Source organism: Chlorella variabilis, assembly GCF_000147415.1.
Source record: "Chlorella variabilis unplaced genomic scaffold CHLNCscaffold_21, whole genome shotgun sequence".
In the NCBI taxonomy this organism is placed as follows: domain Eukaryota; kingdom Viridiplantae; phylum Chlorophyta; class Trebouxiophyceae; order Chlorellales; family Chlorellaceae; genus Chlorella; species Chlorella variabilis.
In genome coordinates, this window is record NW_005435067.1 from 758,186 (window position 1) to 770,615 (window position 12,430).

A 12,430-nucleotide genomic window follows, 5' to 3' on the forward strand; every position below is an offset into this window, starting at 1 on the left:
CTGCCGCTGCCTCACCCTCCCGCTGCCCTCCCTCAACCCCTCCGCCTCCCCGCCCTCCCTCTCCCCGCCCGCAGCGCCCCCACCCCTACTATGGTGGCAGCCACCGCCGGCTGCAGCAGGCTCCCTTTGTGCGCAGCCTGCTGTCGTACTACGGCCCCTCTGCGCACCACCGCCGCCTGGCTGAGCAGGGCGTGCCCGAGCCGCTGGCCTTTGCCACGCGCCGCCTGATGGAGGCCTCCGTCGTGCCCCTGCCCCACCGCCTGGCCGACGGGGGCGCCTCTGCCGCCCGCCACCTCTCCGGCTACTACCACTCGGTGAGAGGGAAAAAAAGAAAGAAGCGAAACACATGGCAGCCAGGACCAGCATGCGCAAGCTGCGGCGCTGCCCTGGCCAGCCCGTGTGCCCCCATCACCTCACGCCCCTGCTCACTTGCTCCTCCTGCCACAGTCTGGCCGCCGCCTGTCCTCCTACTATGGCGGCAGCCACCACCGCCGCCTCATGAGCCTGGGCCAGGCCGACGGCTTTGCCGGGCGCACCCTGACTGGCTACTACCACGGCTCCCACCGCCGCCTCTCCTCCTACTACGGCTCCCACCGCCGCAGCCTGATGAGCCTCGCGGGCGAGGAGGCCATGGTCGGCCGCACCCTGCTGCACGGCGGCTACTATCATGGGGTGAGCTAGCTGCCTACAGGTCCTGGCCTGCGTCTGCGCAACACAGCCATTCGCTTGCACCCTCCTCAGGCCTGCGGTGCATGCGTGCATGCCCACCTTTCAGCAAGGCCCAAGCAGCTGCAAAGCAACCGCGCTGCCAAGACCACCACATGCTGACCCGCCTGTGTACCACGGCCCCTGCCTGTTGTTGCAGGCTGACCACCGCCGCAGCCTGATGAGCATTGGTGAGGAGGCGACGGTCGGCCGCGCCCTGCTGCACGGCGGCTACTACGGGGTGAGTCGCCTGCTCCCAGCTGGCTGCCTGGGCCTCTGTGCGATTGTGCTTGGTGCACAGCCAGGCATGGACACTGTGCCCACCTTCTGCCGTGCAAAGACATCAACACAGCCACACGCTAATCCGCCACCGTTGGTGCTCTCCACAGGATGCCCACCACCGCCGCAGCCTGATGAGCTTTGGCGAGGAGGCGACGGTCGGCCGCGCCCTGCTGCACGGCGGCTACTACGGGGTGAGTCGCCTGCTCCCAGCTGGCTGCCTGGGCCTCTGTGCGATTGTGCTTGGTGCACAGCCAGGCATGGACACTGTGCCCACCTTCTGCCGTGCAAAGACATCAACACAGCCACACGCTAATCCGCCACCGTTGGTGGTGCTCCCCACAGGATGCCCACCACCGCCGCAGCCTGATGAGCTTTGGCGAGGAGGCGACGGTCGGCCGCGCCCTGCTGCATGGCGGCTACTACGGGGTGAGTTCCTGGCTGTCTCTGTTGTTTCATGTGCCAGCTGCTCTTCAACTACCCCCAGCCCACGCGCCGATCCGCCCATTGACCATCCCCCACCCCTCCTCGCCCTTGACCCCTGCAGGACCACCACCGGCGGTCGATGCTGAGCGTGGGCGGCCAGGATGCGGCCATGGGCCGCGGCCTGCTGCACGCCGGCTACTACTCTGGCAGCCACCACCGGCGCCGCCTCCAGCAAGCGGGCCGCGGCCTGGCCTCCTACTACGGCAAGCACCACTGAGCTGAGCGGCTGGCGGCCAGAGCCGCAGCGGCTGCCACCCAAAGGTTGAACAAAACACATGATTGCTGGGGAAGTGGTGGCGTGTGCCACTGGGGCCCCCGCCCCCGCCCGGCATGACACAACACCCAGCTCTGCTCGGAACCCAACCCGCGGCGCGCCGCCGCGCTTGAGCTCGGCGCGCCCTACACCAGCCAGCAGGGGGCCATGCGGCCCGCCTGCTGCCACCTGCCTCTCCCCTCTGTGCACCACGCTCTCCGTACCTGCACTTGCTGCTTTTTCCCTTCTGCGCTCGTTTTGGCTTGGGCGCGCCGCCGTCTAAGGGGCCCTCAGTCCCCTGTCGCTGCGTGTGGTCTCCCCTGCCTTGTGCCGGCCACGTCTTTGTCTATTCACACTGTGTGCTGTCTCCTCGTGCCCCTTGATTTGTCGTGGCAGTATTGATTCGTCGTGCCAGGCGCGCTGTCAACTGGTGGAGCCTGCCGATTTGCGGCCCTCCAGTGGCAAATGGTCCCCTCATTTGGTCCGCATTGTGCCGATACGCATGCCCTTCTGTCTGAAGTCCCAAGTCTCTCACCGATTGATTCGTCTTGATTAGTCCTCACCGCCCCTTGCCGCCGTGGCCGGGCAGCAGCAGCTTAGGCACCTCTCTTAGGCCCAGGATTCCTCCTCTATCTGTCCACTGCACCCCATAGGCAGCTCCTCGCTAGCCCAGCCCTCACCACCCATTCCACCATGCACCGTCGCTTTTGTCCTTATGCTGCAGTCGCCGCCGGCGTGGCACCCATGTGTCTTTGCCTGCGGTTCTGTCGTTGTTTTCCAATGCATATCCCCATCTCCACCCACGGATGTAAAGTTGCACAGTGATGGATATTCTGGACCAATTTGAGGCAAAAAAAAGGGCATCACAATCAGCAGGCAGGGACAGACAGGCAATCGTGCTGCTGAGGATCGTGCTGTGCCGTGAAATGGGGCTACGTGACTTTAGGGACCCAAAGCCGCGGGCCGTTTCTTACCGTCATTTCTTCTCTCCTGCCCTCCAACTGCTTCCGAACGAGCCCTGACGTCATGCCTCTCCCTGCCGCTGCGCAACACTTCCTTGGCTTCGTGGCGGGCTGCGGACTAGGTGCGTTGCGCAAGGGGTGCAGCTCAAAGATGATCCTAGCTCACGAGGAGCAACGGGGCGGCAACCGTGCATGTTGCCGCCGCCGCCGCCGCCGCTTGCACGCCGCGCCGACACGCCGCGCCGAAGTTGGCGGCCCCCCCAGGCCACTTCATACTCATTTCCCTCGTGCCCCCGCTGCAGGCACCATTGCCTACTTCTACAATCATCCAGAGGAGGCCTATTTTGGGGACCACACGTACATTCGCTGGAAGAGCTCGCGCTGGGACAGCGAGCGGGTCGCCCAGGTGGGTGGGGAGTGGGCGGCAGGCGCAGCAGCACGGGCCGCCCAGGCGCAGCAGCAGGGGCCGCCGCTGCAGGCTGGTGATGCCAGTACCCTGCCCGGCTACATGCACGCTCCGCAAAGGCTGTCTTGCATGCATGCATGCATGCGGTATATCCGACTGGGCCCGTGGCGCTCGTTTCGTTGGGTGCAGGTGCGGCAAGCGGCCAGCCAGTCTGCAGTCCGCGAGCGGTGGACCGACCCAGGCCAATCCGCCTGAGCACATCGTCCTACCTGTCCTCTGTCTTATTCTTTCATGCTGCTGCTGCTACAAACGCTGCTGAAGCACCCGCAGCCCATCAGCCAGCACAACCATACGCCTGGCTGCGGCACGGGCTCCATGCTGATACTAATGACTCATACAGCAATTCACCCGCACTGCAATTTTGATGCTCTCACTGTTCCCTGCACTTGGCTCCCTACTGCGTGATGAAGACAGTGCACCACGCTGGCCACGTCGTGCATCCAAGGGCAGCAGGCGATTTTAACGGAGCATCTCTCCATCTGTACAAACTGCGATAGCATTTCCTAGCCCAGTGTAAACACTGGCATCTCTCCTAACCTAGTGAACACCTAGAAAATTGCTGGCTGGCACAGCTAGTAGGGCTACAGTGGCTGCTTGAGCCCGCTACACCTGCATGGGAACATCCCGCTGCTGCTGCTCCGCTGGTGGCTGGTGCTCGGCATCGTCATCCAGCGGCTGCACGAGCTGCGGGGCATGCGCGGGGGGGGGGGGGGATGACTGCAGAGATCAGCCATCATACAAGAGCCTCAAACCTGTGTGCTGGGCACAGCAAACACCCGTCCAGCATGGGGGCTGCCTCCCAGGCCTGCCACCAGGCTGTTGATACCATCACACCTTCATGGCGGTGTCAATCCGCTGCTGCAGCTGCTGGAAGCGCTGCAGAAGCTCTGCTTCCTCTGCTTCTGCCGCCGCGCTGCTGCTGGCTACCTGCGAATACGCAGGCAGGCGTCCGTTGGGGAGCTGGGACCCAGCCGAACTGGCAGCCCCAGCGAGCCCCCTGGTGGGCGACAGGTTGCCACACAAACCAACATGCGCAGTGCCTGCCACGCTGCCGGACCCACCCCCCCATTCACTCGCTGCTGGAACCCGTCTCACCTCTGCGTTCCGGCCCGCCACGTCATTCAGCAGCGCATTGCGCTTGAGCTCCGCCACCACCCCCAGCAGCGCGTGGCAGGCTTGCAGCATCTTCTCCGCGAACACCTCCATCACCTCTCCCGGTACTCGCCCCTGCACAACAGCAGGCGTGCGGGCGGCGAGGAGGTGGCGGCGGGGAGTGTCGGGACGGCAGCGGTGGAGAGCCCTGTCGCCCAGCGCTGGAGATGCCACCGGCTGTCCTTGACGAGCATCATCCCAGCTCGCCGGCTGCCCTGAACTCAGTTGGCAGGCCCTGGCGGGCACCCCGCACCAACTGCGCACCTGCCTAGCCCCCGCATCGCCGGATTCATCTGGTAGCCTGGCCGATCGCAACAGGTTGGCAAAGTTGTCCAGCAACTGCTGATACTCGCTGCGGATGCGGTCTTTCAGGGAGGCTGTCGCCATTGCTGCGTCCTGTGCCACCCTGTGCTGCCTGTCGATGCGAGGAACGGCAAAGGTGTCACGAGGGCTGCACACAAAGGGCTGGGCCTGCATGGCGCCACCTCCCGCCTGCCGCCACATGGCAAGTGCCGACATGGGCGATCCCGCAAGAGCGTGTTGTATGGTTGTTGCATGGCCAGTTTCCTGACATGAAAGGGGATGGATGGAACATGTTTGGCAAGCAGGACGGGATGAAGTGCGCCTCCAAAGGCAGCAAACAAGAGAGAGTTGGGAAAGGGATTATGAAAGAGGATTGCATGCATGAAGTGAGCGAGGGAAAAGAGCAACAGCGGTGTGCAACCGTCAAGCTTTGGATGAAAAGGTGAAATTCAGACAGCAATTTGAGCTGAGGCCGCACAAAGTGCCGAAGAAACAACGGCCGACAGATGGACAGGAACTTAGTAGGGATCAAGTGGTCACGCAGGGCGAGGGGGCCGTCCCGGCACGCTGCTGCTGGAATTAGAAAAGGCGCTGGTCATGACGCTGCGGCTGTCGTTGGCGGCAGGCGCGGGTGCAGGCTGGTCCAGCTGCTGCCGCTGCTGCCGCAGCATGGCCGCCTGCCGCTGCTGCAACATGGCCCTCATGGCATTGTAGGCAGCGCCGCTGTTGGAGCTGCGCACCACCCGAGGCTCCTCTGCATCAGCCGTCGAAGCAGCAGCAGCCGCAACCGCAGCAGCAGCACGGGCTCTCCGCATCTCGGCATCCAGCATCGCCCTGCACGCCGACGGGCCATTGTGCGTCATCACTTGGCACCAGGAGTGGCCTTGCCCGCCATGAGGCCCACCATATAGCCCAGCGACCCTACGGCAGCTCTCAAGCATCTCATCTCTATGTCCACCTGCAGCCCCGCTAGAGCAGCAGCCAGCAGCAGGCACACGCACCTCAGCCGCTCTGCAATCGTATCGAACTGGGGGCGGCCTTCGGGGTCTGTGCAGCGGCAGGCGTGCATCAGCTCCACATACTGCTGCAGGCCGACGAATGGGCCCGCCCGCAGTTCCTCCACCGGAGGCGCCTGCAGGCTGGCACCGCCTTCGCGCTGGACGATGGAGATGATCTGCAGGGCGGCAAATTGGTGAGGCAGAAGGTGTGTTGGGGAAATGGGGAGATACACGGGGACACCTGGCATCTGCATGGTTGGTGCAGCGCCATGAGCTGGCCCCGACAGGTTGGGTCAGGCACCTGGTAGGTGTTAAGATCTGTGAACGGAAGCTGCCACGTCAGCAACTGCATGGAGCAGACAGATCCGAGGCATTAGGAGCCGCCTGGGGGGAGGGGCGTGGCTTGAAGCCCCCTCCTCAGACGCAAGCGTGTGAAATGCTGGCAAGCAGCAAAGCACAGAGGCGAGGAGCGGGACAGCTCCGTGGCTGGCAGCAAAAACGTGCACCCACCTCCCACATCACTGTGCCAAAGGCCCACACATCTGCAGGCAGGTGGCCTGGCGTGCCGGCCATCACTTCCGGCGCTAGCCACCTGCAGCAGTGGGCAGCGTTGGGGGCCTGGTAAGACCTGCGCTCTCGCGCCTACCCGCGTGCCCGCCCGACTTCCTGCCTGCCCGGCTTCTGGCCGGCTTTTGCCCGCCTGCCTGGCTTCCGCCCTGCACCGCTCCCTCACCGGGGGTTGGTCATCACAACCGTGCTGGCAGCCTTGTTGCGCTCCACTGACCGCGACAGGTTGAAGTCAGCCACCTTGACCTGCCAGTTCCTGTCCACCAGCAGGTTGGCCGACTTGAGGTCGCGGTGTGCGATGGGCGGCTCGCGGGTGTGCAGGTACAGCATGCCGGTGGCCGCGTCATGGATCATGCCCAGAAGGCGCACCCAGCTCAGCTGCTCCGCAACCTGCGTCGGTCGCAGCGGGCGCGACGGCGCGGACGAGCGTGGGCGGTGCAGGTTCCACGTCAGGGGCCGAGCTGCACAGCACGGCGCACACCACAGCGCAGCGCAGCGCGAGCCCGACGGCCCGTCCTACCTGCGGGCTGGCACAACCCAAGGTCAGCAGCACGTCCAGGGAGCGCTTCTGGCAGTACTCCATCACAAGCGAGGGAGGGCTCTCACAGGCGCCCAAGTAGAGGCAGACTGCAGGAGAGGGAGCATCCGAGTGGCAGGTTGTGTTCTCTCAGGGATGCATGTGCTGGGTTGGACCGCAGCCAAGCAGCAGGCTGGGGCAGCAAGCATAGGTGGCCCAGAACACTGTGGCGCAGCCCAGCGGCAGGAGCCATGGCAGCGCCAGCCGACCCCCAGCAGCGGCGGCGTACCGTTGGGGTGCCGCAGCTGGCTCATCAGCAACGCCTCGCGCTTCAGATCGCTGTGTTCTGTCCCTCCAGAGGCCGCCCCCTCGGCGCTGCTGCTGCTGGCGTCGGTGGTCGCCGCGATTGACTGCCTGGAGCCAAAAATCTTAACCGCCACCACTGCACCATAGTAGCGGGCGCGCCACACCTGCCCAAATGAACCCTCCCCCACGCACTCGATGAGCTGGATGTCCTTTGGGGCCACTGCACCGGCACCGGCACAGCCACACAGTGCACGTTGGCAGGGCGGGCACATGCGTGGCGTGGAGAGGCGGCAGGACAGGCAGGCAGCAGACAGGTGGTTGCTGACAGAGGGCTCATGTGTGCAGCCTAGTCCCTGGGGAGGCAAAAAGGGTGGTGGAGCAGCCTCTCACCATCAACCAGGCCCGGCGGCAGCCTGGTGAGGTCCCGCTCAGCGTCCAGGCTGCCGCTGCCGGCAGTGGCGGCTCGCGGGAAGAGGGAGGCATTCTGCTCTGCACCGCTGGCCTGGCTGCTTGCACTTGCCAGATCCTTGTTGCTCCGGCTCCGTCGCAGCTGCGCCGGCAGTGGCGGCGGCAAGGTGGCGGTGAGGCGCAGCTGGGCCTGCACGTGCATGCATGTGCTGCTCTGCCAGCAGCAGGCTTGCGCCCGCTGCCCGACCACACTGCTGCTGCCGCCTCCAAGCATGGCCAGCTGTGCTCGCTCACCGTCGCTCTGGCAAACTCTCCCATCATCTCCCACTCACTGCTCCTTCGAGGGCCGCGCCCAGAGGGCGGCGGCGGGGCGCCGCCGGCCCCCACCAGCGGCACGTCGCTCGCCGCGACGGCAGCAGCCGCGGCAAACGCCGAGACCGGCACGCTGCCGCTGCCTGTGTGTGACGACGGCGGCGGGGGGGTGGAACCTGGCAGGCTGCTGATGCTGCTGCTGCCGTCGCCACTCGCGCGCTGCTTCTCGTCAGGCGGCAGGCTGCCGACAACATCCTTGCCGCTCAGCGCCGCCGCCACGCTGAGCTGTCTGGCGATGTACTGCCGCCGCCAGCGCGTGTACCGCACAGCCAGGATGGCGGCACACAGCACCAGCACGGCACCCGCCAGCGCGCCCACCACGATGCCAGCCACCTCGCCGCCGCTGCTGCTGCCGCCGCTGCTGCTCTCGCTGGCCGTCCCGTCGGTGGCAGCCCCAGCGCTGCCGGTAGGTTCAAACCACTCACTATCATCCACCAAGTCTGGCGGCAGAGCCAGGGCCACCTGGATGTCACACAGGGTGATGTGCACCAGCGCAGAGGAGGTCGGAATGTTGAGCGCTATGTAGCGGCCCGTGGCGTTGCAGGCGCCCACAGCCCAGCTGCCCGGCTGCAGCGCCAGGTCAGCGCCGCATTTCGGGTGATCCGTGGGCGAGTCGTCGGCGTGCGGCGAGACGTGCACGCTGGCCGTCAGGCCCGGAGGGGTGGCGCTGCCGACGGCCACCGCTATCGCCCCCACAGGCGCCATATAGCCCAGATCAACAAACACCCAGGCTGCAGCAGCAGGAGCGCGGGGGGCAGCAAGGGACAGGGCATGAGGAGACGGCGCAAGGCACAGGGCGACGGGGTGAAAGTTGGTTGAACCAGCTGCAGGCATACGTGGGGGGTGGGAGAGCGCTCCCAGGGGGGCAATGAGCCCTCCCAGCCAGTGCGCGCTGCTGCCCCGCCTGCCTCGCCTGTGGTGGGGTTGTCTGGGGAGCCGGCATCCGCCTGAACCGCCACGCAGGTGGAGGCATTATTGTCCACCAGTGACTGAAGCGTGATGCTGGCGCCGCCGCGGTTGTTGCTGAGCGAGGAGGCCGACAACGGCTTGTTGACTGCAGCGTTGGTTTCTGCATGTGGTGCGCAGGCAGGCAGGTGGGCAGGCAGGCAGGCGGGCAACAGTCGATGTGCAGAGAGCAGGGCAAACTGTGCAGCGAGCAGGCCGCACCGCACGGCAGCAGCACCAAGGGAACCCACCCACCGTAGCTGTACACTTGAACATCGGCCAGGCTCATCTGGCCCTGCAGTAAAGGAGGGGCCAGGTAACGCAGTAAGGCCCAACCGCAGGGCGGCGGATGCTTGGTGCCGGCTGAAGCAGGGAGCAAGACTGGGTTGCAAGGCAGGTGAGGGAGGCTCTTGCCACGCGCCGGCGAGGGACAGGACAGCAGCACGGGCTTGCCTCGCTCGCCATCCCGGTGTAGACAACCACATAGCGCCCTGCCGTGGCGTTGGCCGCAATGCTCAGCTGGGCCCCCGGCTGAACGTCCAGCCCAGACTGCAGCATCGGTATAAGGAGGGCGCACACGCTGTCTGTAATGCCCTGCCATTGCCAGAGGCGCCAATTTCATGCAAAAAAAACAGGAGGTTGTTGCGGCAGCCAGCGCTGCGGAGGAGACCAAGAGCTGCGGCACCATGCTCACCGCCACCAAGGTGTTGCCAAACACGGAGCTGCTGTTAGAGCCGACGTACAAGGAGGCATTCTTGATGCCGCCGCTGCCGGCAGTCAGAAACACGCTGACAACCTGCAGGCAGGCGGGGAGGTGGGGTGGCGGGGGGACATCCTTGGAGTGTGTGGATGTGGGGGTCAGGTCACCACGGCACAGAAGCTGGGCGCACAGAAGCGAGAGACACGGGGCCTTGGGGAGCGAGGGCCGCAGCTTCTCCGCACCTGGAAGGGGGCCAGCATGTCCACAAACCAATACACCGGCTCGACGAGAGCAGTGTCGCCGGCAGCCGCGGGCGCCAGAGAGCCAGTGTATGGGCCAAGCTGTGGCTGGGTCTGGTTGGGCGGCCTGCGAGAGGAGGTGCCCCAGGTGAGACAACGCTTGCTGGCACTTGCTGGCAGAGAGCACAAGGGAGTGTCAAGCTTGCAGCCGGCGGCGCGCTGCCTCTCCGGGTGGCCAGCACCGGCAGTTGAGGGTTCAGCTGCGTGGGCCCACCTGTCCGGCCAGTTCAGCACAACCTGGGCCGCAGCCATGGCGCCAGCCAGCCCCTCAGTCCCCGCCAGCTGGTTCCCGCCAGCAAACTGCAAGGCGTTGTGAGCAGGTGCATGCTGATAAGTGCAGGCATGCCCCTATGGCAGGCACTGCAACTGCAGAGCAAGGCTGCGTCGCCCACCATGCCAAACGCCACGTTGCCGCCCATGTAAGGCATGTGCGGCCCGGGGCCCTTGTCGGTTGGGTAGCATGGCAGCGACAGGTTCTGCCCATTCTTCATTGCGCTCAGCCCCGGGTTCAGCAGCAGCAGGTCAGAGATGCTGCACGCAGGAGGCGACAGGGCGGGGTCCGGTGTGAAGGGAAGGATTGTGTGTGCATGCACGTCTTCTTGCATGCACAGTGGTGGTGATGTTTCTGGGCACTTGAGCATCCAAGCGATGCACCCTCACCTCATATTGTACACGTGGGCAACGTCGTAAGCACCAGTTTGGATGCTGGGCGGCCAGTTCAGGCCGGCAGGCTCAATCCAAGGGGGGGCTTTGCCGAGCTGATCAGCTGCAGCCAGCATCCGGCGGCAAGCCACTGAGGCAATCAAATGCAGCATGGCAGTGCCGTGTGGCCATGGCAGCGGCTCGCAGGGCAAACTGCTGACTACCTGTGCATGGCGTCATGCACATGCCAAGCCAGTTGGTCAGGGTGACGCTCGTGCCCGGAGTGAACAGATCACGCTCAGTCAGCTGCAGCAGGGGCGTGGGTGGAGGGGGGTGAGGGCAGCTCATGCCACATCTGACAATCTGCATCAAAATGGGCCTTGATAGCTGCTAGCCTCCACCCGGCAACGAGGGCAATTGAAGAGTAGGCTTCGCAGGCAGCAAGGGGTCAGCACACCCACGCACAACGAGGCTGGTAGAGTCGCTACTGCTCTGCGCCGGCGCTGCTGCTGACGAGTATAGGCTCGGATCGAGCGGCGGCACAGGTCCTGCAGAAGAGAGCAAGTGTGGGTGGACAGCAGGGGTTGGGGGGGGCGAGGAGCTTCAGCGGTGCACAAGCTGTTTCAACTCACCACACAGGCGGGTGTTGCCAGGGCGTGGCTCCAGCGTAGCGAGGCGGGCAAAGGCACCATAAGTCCACTGTGGGACTGGAAGGAGGCCTGCAGCAAGGCACAAAGTAGCAAGCGACGAGTCGCATGCAGGTCGGTGCCAGTGACCAAAAACAGACCTCAGTGAACAACGTGGAAGCCCCCGAAGCACCCGGTCGCAGACCACCCACCGCTAAGGTTATTGCCCTGCAAGCGCAGCGTGTCCAGAGCCGGCAGGCCCATCCTGCCACCCCAGCTGGCTGGGAGGCTGCCTGTCAGCTCATTGTTGCTGACATCGAGTTGCTCCATGCTGCTGCTGCTCCAGGAGGGTGGCAGCGTGCCACTGAATGCATTGCCGGCGATGCTGATGCTGCGCGTGGCGAGCCCCACCAGCGCAGCGGGTAGGGCTCCTGCATAGGCACGTGGCAGAATGGGAAAGAGATGTCGAGAGGAGAAGGCAGGCACGGGGCATGGCCATGCACATACGGCAAGCTGCACAGGCAAGGAACCACCCTGAAACCAGCGAGCAGCAGCGCTGGCTTGCGCACCTTGCAGCAGGTTGCTGCTGAGTTTGGCGGTTCCCAGGCTGGGGAACCCAGCGGGCTGGAGCCACGCCGCGGGCACCGTGGAGCCCAGCTTGTTGGCTCGCAGGTCGAGCAGGGTGAGCGCGCGCAGCGCCGCCAGCTGCGGCGGCAGCGTGCCCTCCAGGCCAAGCCCACCCAGCCTCAGCTCCACCACCTCGCCATCCTCGCCGCATGTCACGCCCTTCCATGACTCGGTGCCGCCGCTGCCATCTCCGCCGCACGGGCTCGTGCCACGCTGCCACTCGGCCCCGGCCAACACCGCCGTAGCGGCGCCCCAGTTGCCTATCGCCGCAGGCAGCGCCAGGAGCGCCGCAACTGCGCATCAAGCGGGCGGGAGCCGGACGTCCAGCGTGAAGGAGGGCAACAGCAAAAGCAGCAAGTTGCGCAGTGCAATGGCCCGGCCGTGCGTTTGTGGGCAGTATCTCCACCCTCTGCCCCTGCGGGCCGTGCTGCTTGCCCTCCGAATACTGCAGGCCTGAGCGACCACTCGTATAGCACTGCGGCGGACCGCCTTGTGTGCCGGGTCCGGAATGGGGCTTACCGTCGCCAGTCTGTGTCAATCTACGAGACTCCCCATGGACCAGGAGTAGCAGAAGGATGGCCTGGAGCAGCGACACCGCCCTGGCAGGCCACATGGGCGGGGGGCTAGCGGCGGGAACGCCAGCAGCTGTGTCCTCCCGCTGACAGCATAATGCTGCGTATACGTGCGGGTGTTCTGCAGGCCGGGAGTCTTAGATGAAAGTGGTGGGGGCCAGCTCAGCAAGAGGTGCGAAAATCAAGCCTCATTTGCTACTCAAGCCTCATTTGCTACTCATTTGCTACGGCTCCCATGTTCGCCC

At 65.1% G+C, this 12,430-nt stretch overlaps 3 protein-coding genes across 3 annotated transcripts in view; 1 reads left to right on the plus strand and 2 right to left on the minus strand.

The window, feature by feature from the left end:
• Nucleotides 1-1,687, plus strand: part of CHLNCDRAFT_58822 (expressed protein) — a gene marked incomplete at its 3' end in the record, with an annotated part of 3,572 nt that extends 1,885 nt beyond the window's left edge. Inside the window, exons 6-11 of the mRNA XM_005844663.1 lie at nucleotides 75-314; nucleotides 448-672; nucleotides 866-946; nucleotides 1,095-1,178; nucleotides 1,330-1,413; nucleotides 1,532-1,687. Coding sequence (XP_005844725.1) covers nucleotides 75-314; nucleotides 448-672; nucleotides 866-946; nucleotides 1,095-1,178; nucleotides 1,330-1,413; nucleotides 1,532-1,687 — 870 coding nt within the window. The remainder of the gene's footprint in view (nucleotides 1-74; nucleotides 315-447; nucleotides 673-865; nucleotides 947-1,094; nucleotides 1,179-1,329; nucleotides 1,414-1,531) is intronic.
• A 2,067-nt stretch (nucleotides 1,688-3,754) lies between these two features.
• On the minus strand, nucleotides 3,755-4,780 carry CHLNCDRAFT_138703 (hypothetical protein; the record flags this gene model as incomplete). The annotated part of the gene is made up of 4 exons (XM_005844740.1): nucleotides 3,755-3,835; nucleotides 3,986-4,078; nucleotides 4,247-4,378; nucleotides 4,568-4,780. The coding sequence occupies 4 exons, from the start codon at nucleotides 4,778-4,780 to the stop codon at nucleotides 3,755-3,757; spliced, it is 519 nt and encodes a 172-aa protein (XP_005844802.1).
• An 826-nt stretch (nucleotides 4,781-5,606) lies between these two features.
• Nucleotides 5,607-6,510, minus strand: CHLNCDRAFT_13714 (hypothetical protein; the record flags this gene model as incomplete). The annotated part of the gene is made up of 4 exons (XM_005844741.1): nucleotides 5,607-5,690; nucleotides 5,846-5,950; nucleotides 6,115-6,196; nucleotides 6,338-6,510. Coding segments are annotated over 4 exons (444 nt in total), but the record flags the coding sequence as incomplete, so codon positions are not given.
• Nucleotides 6,511-12,430: the final 5,920 nt, after the last annotated feature.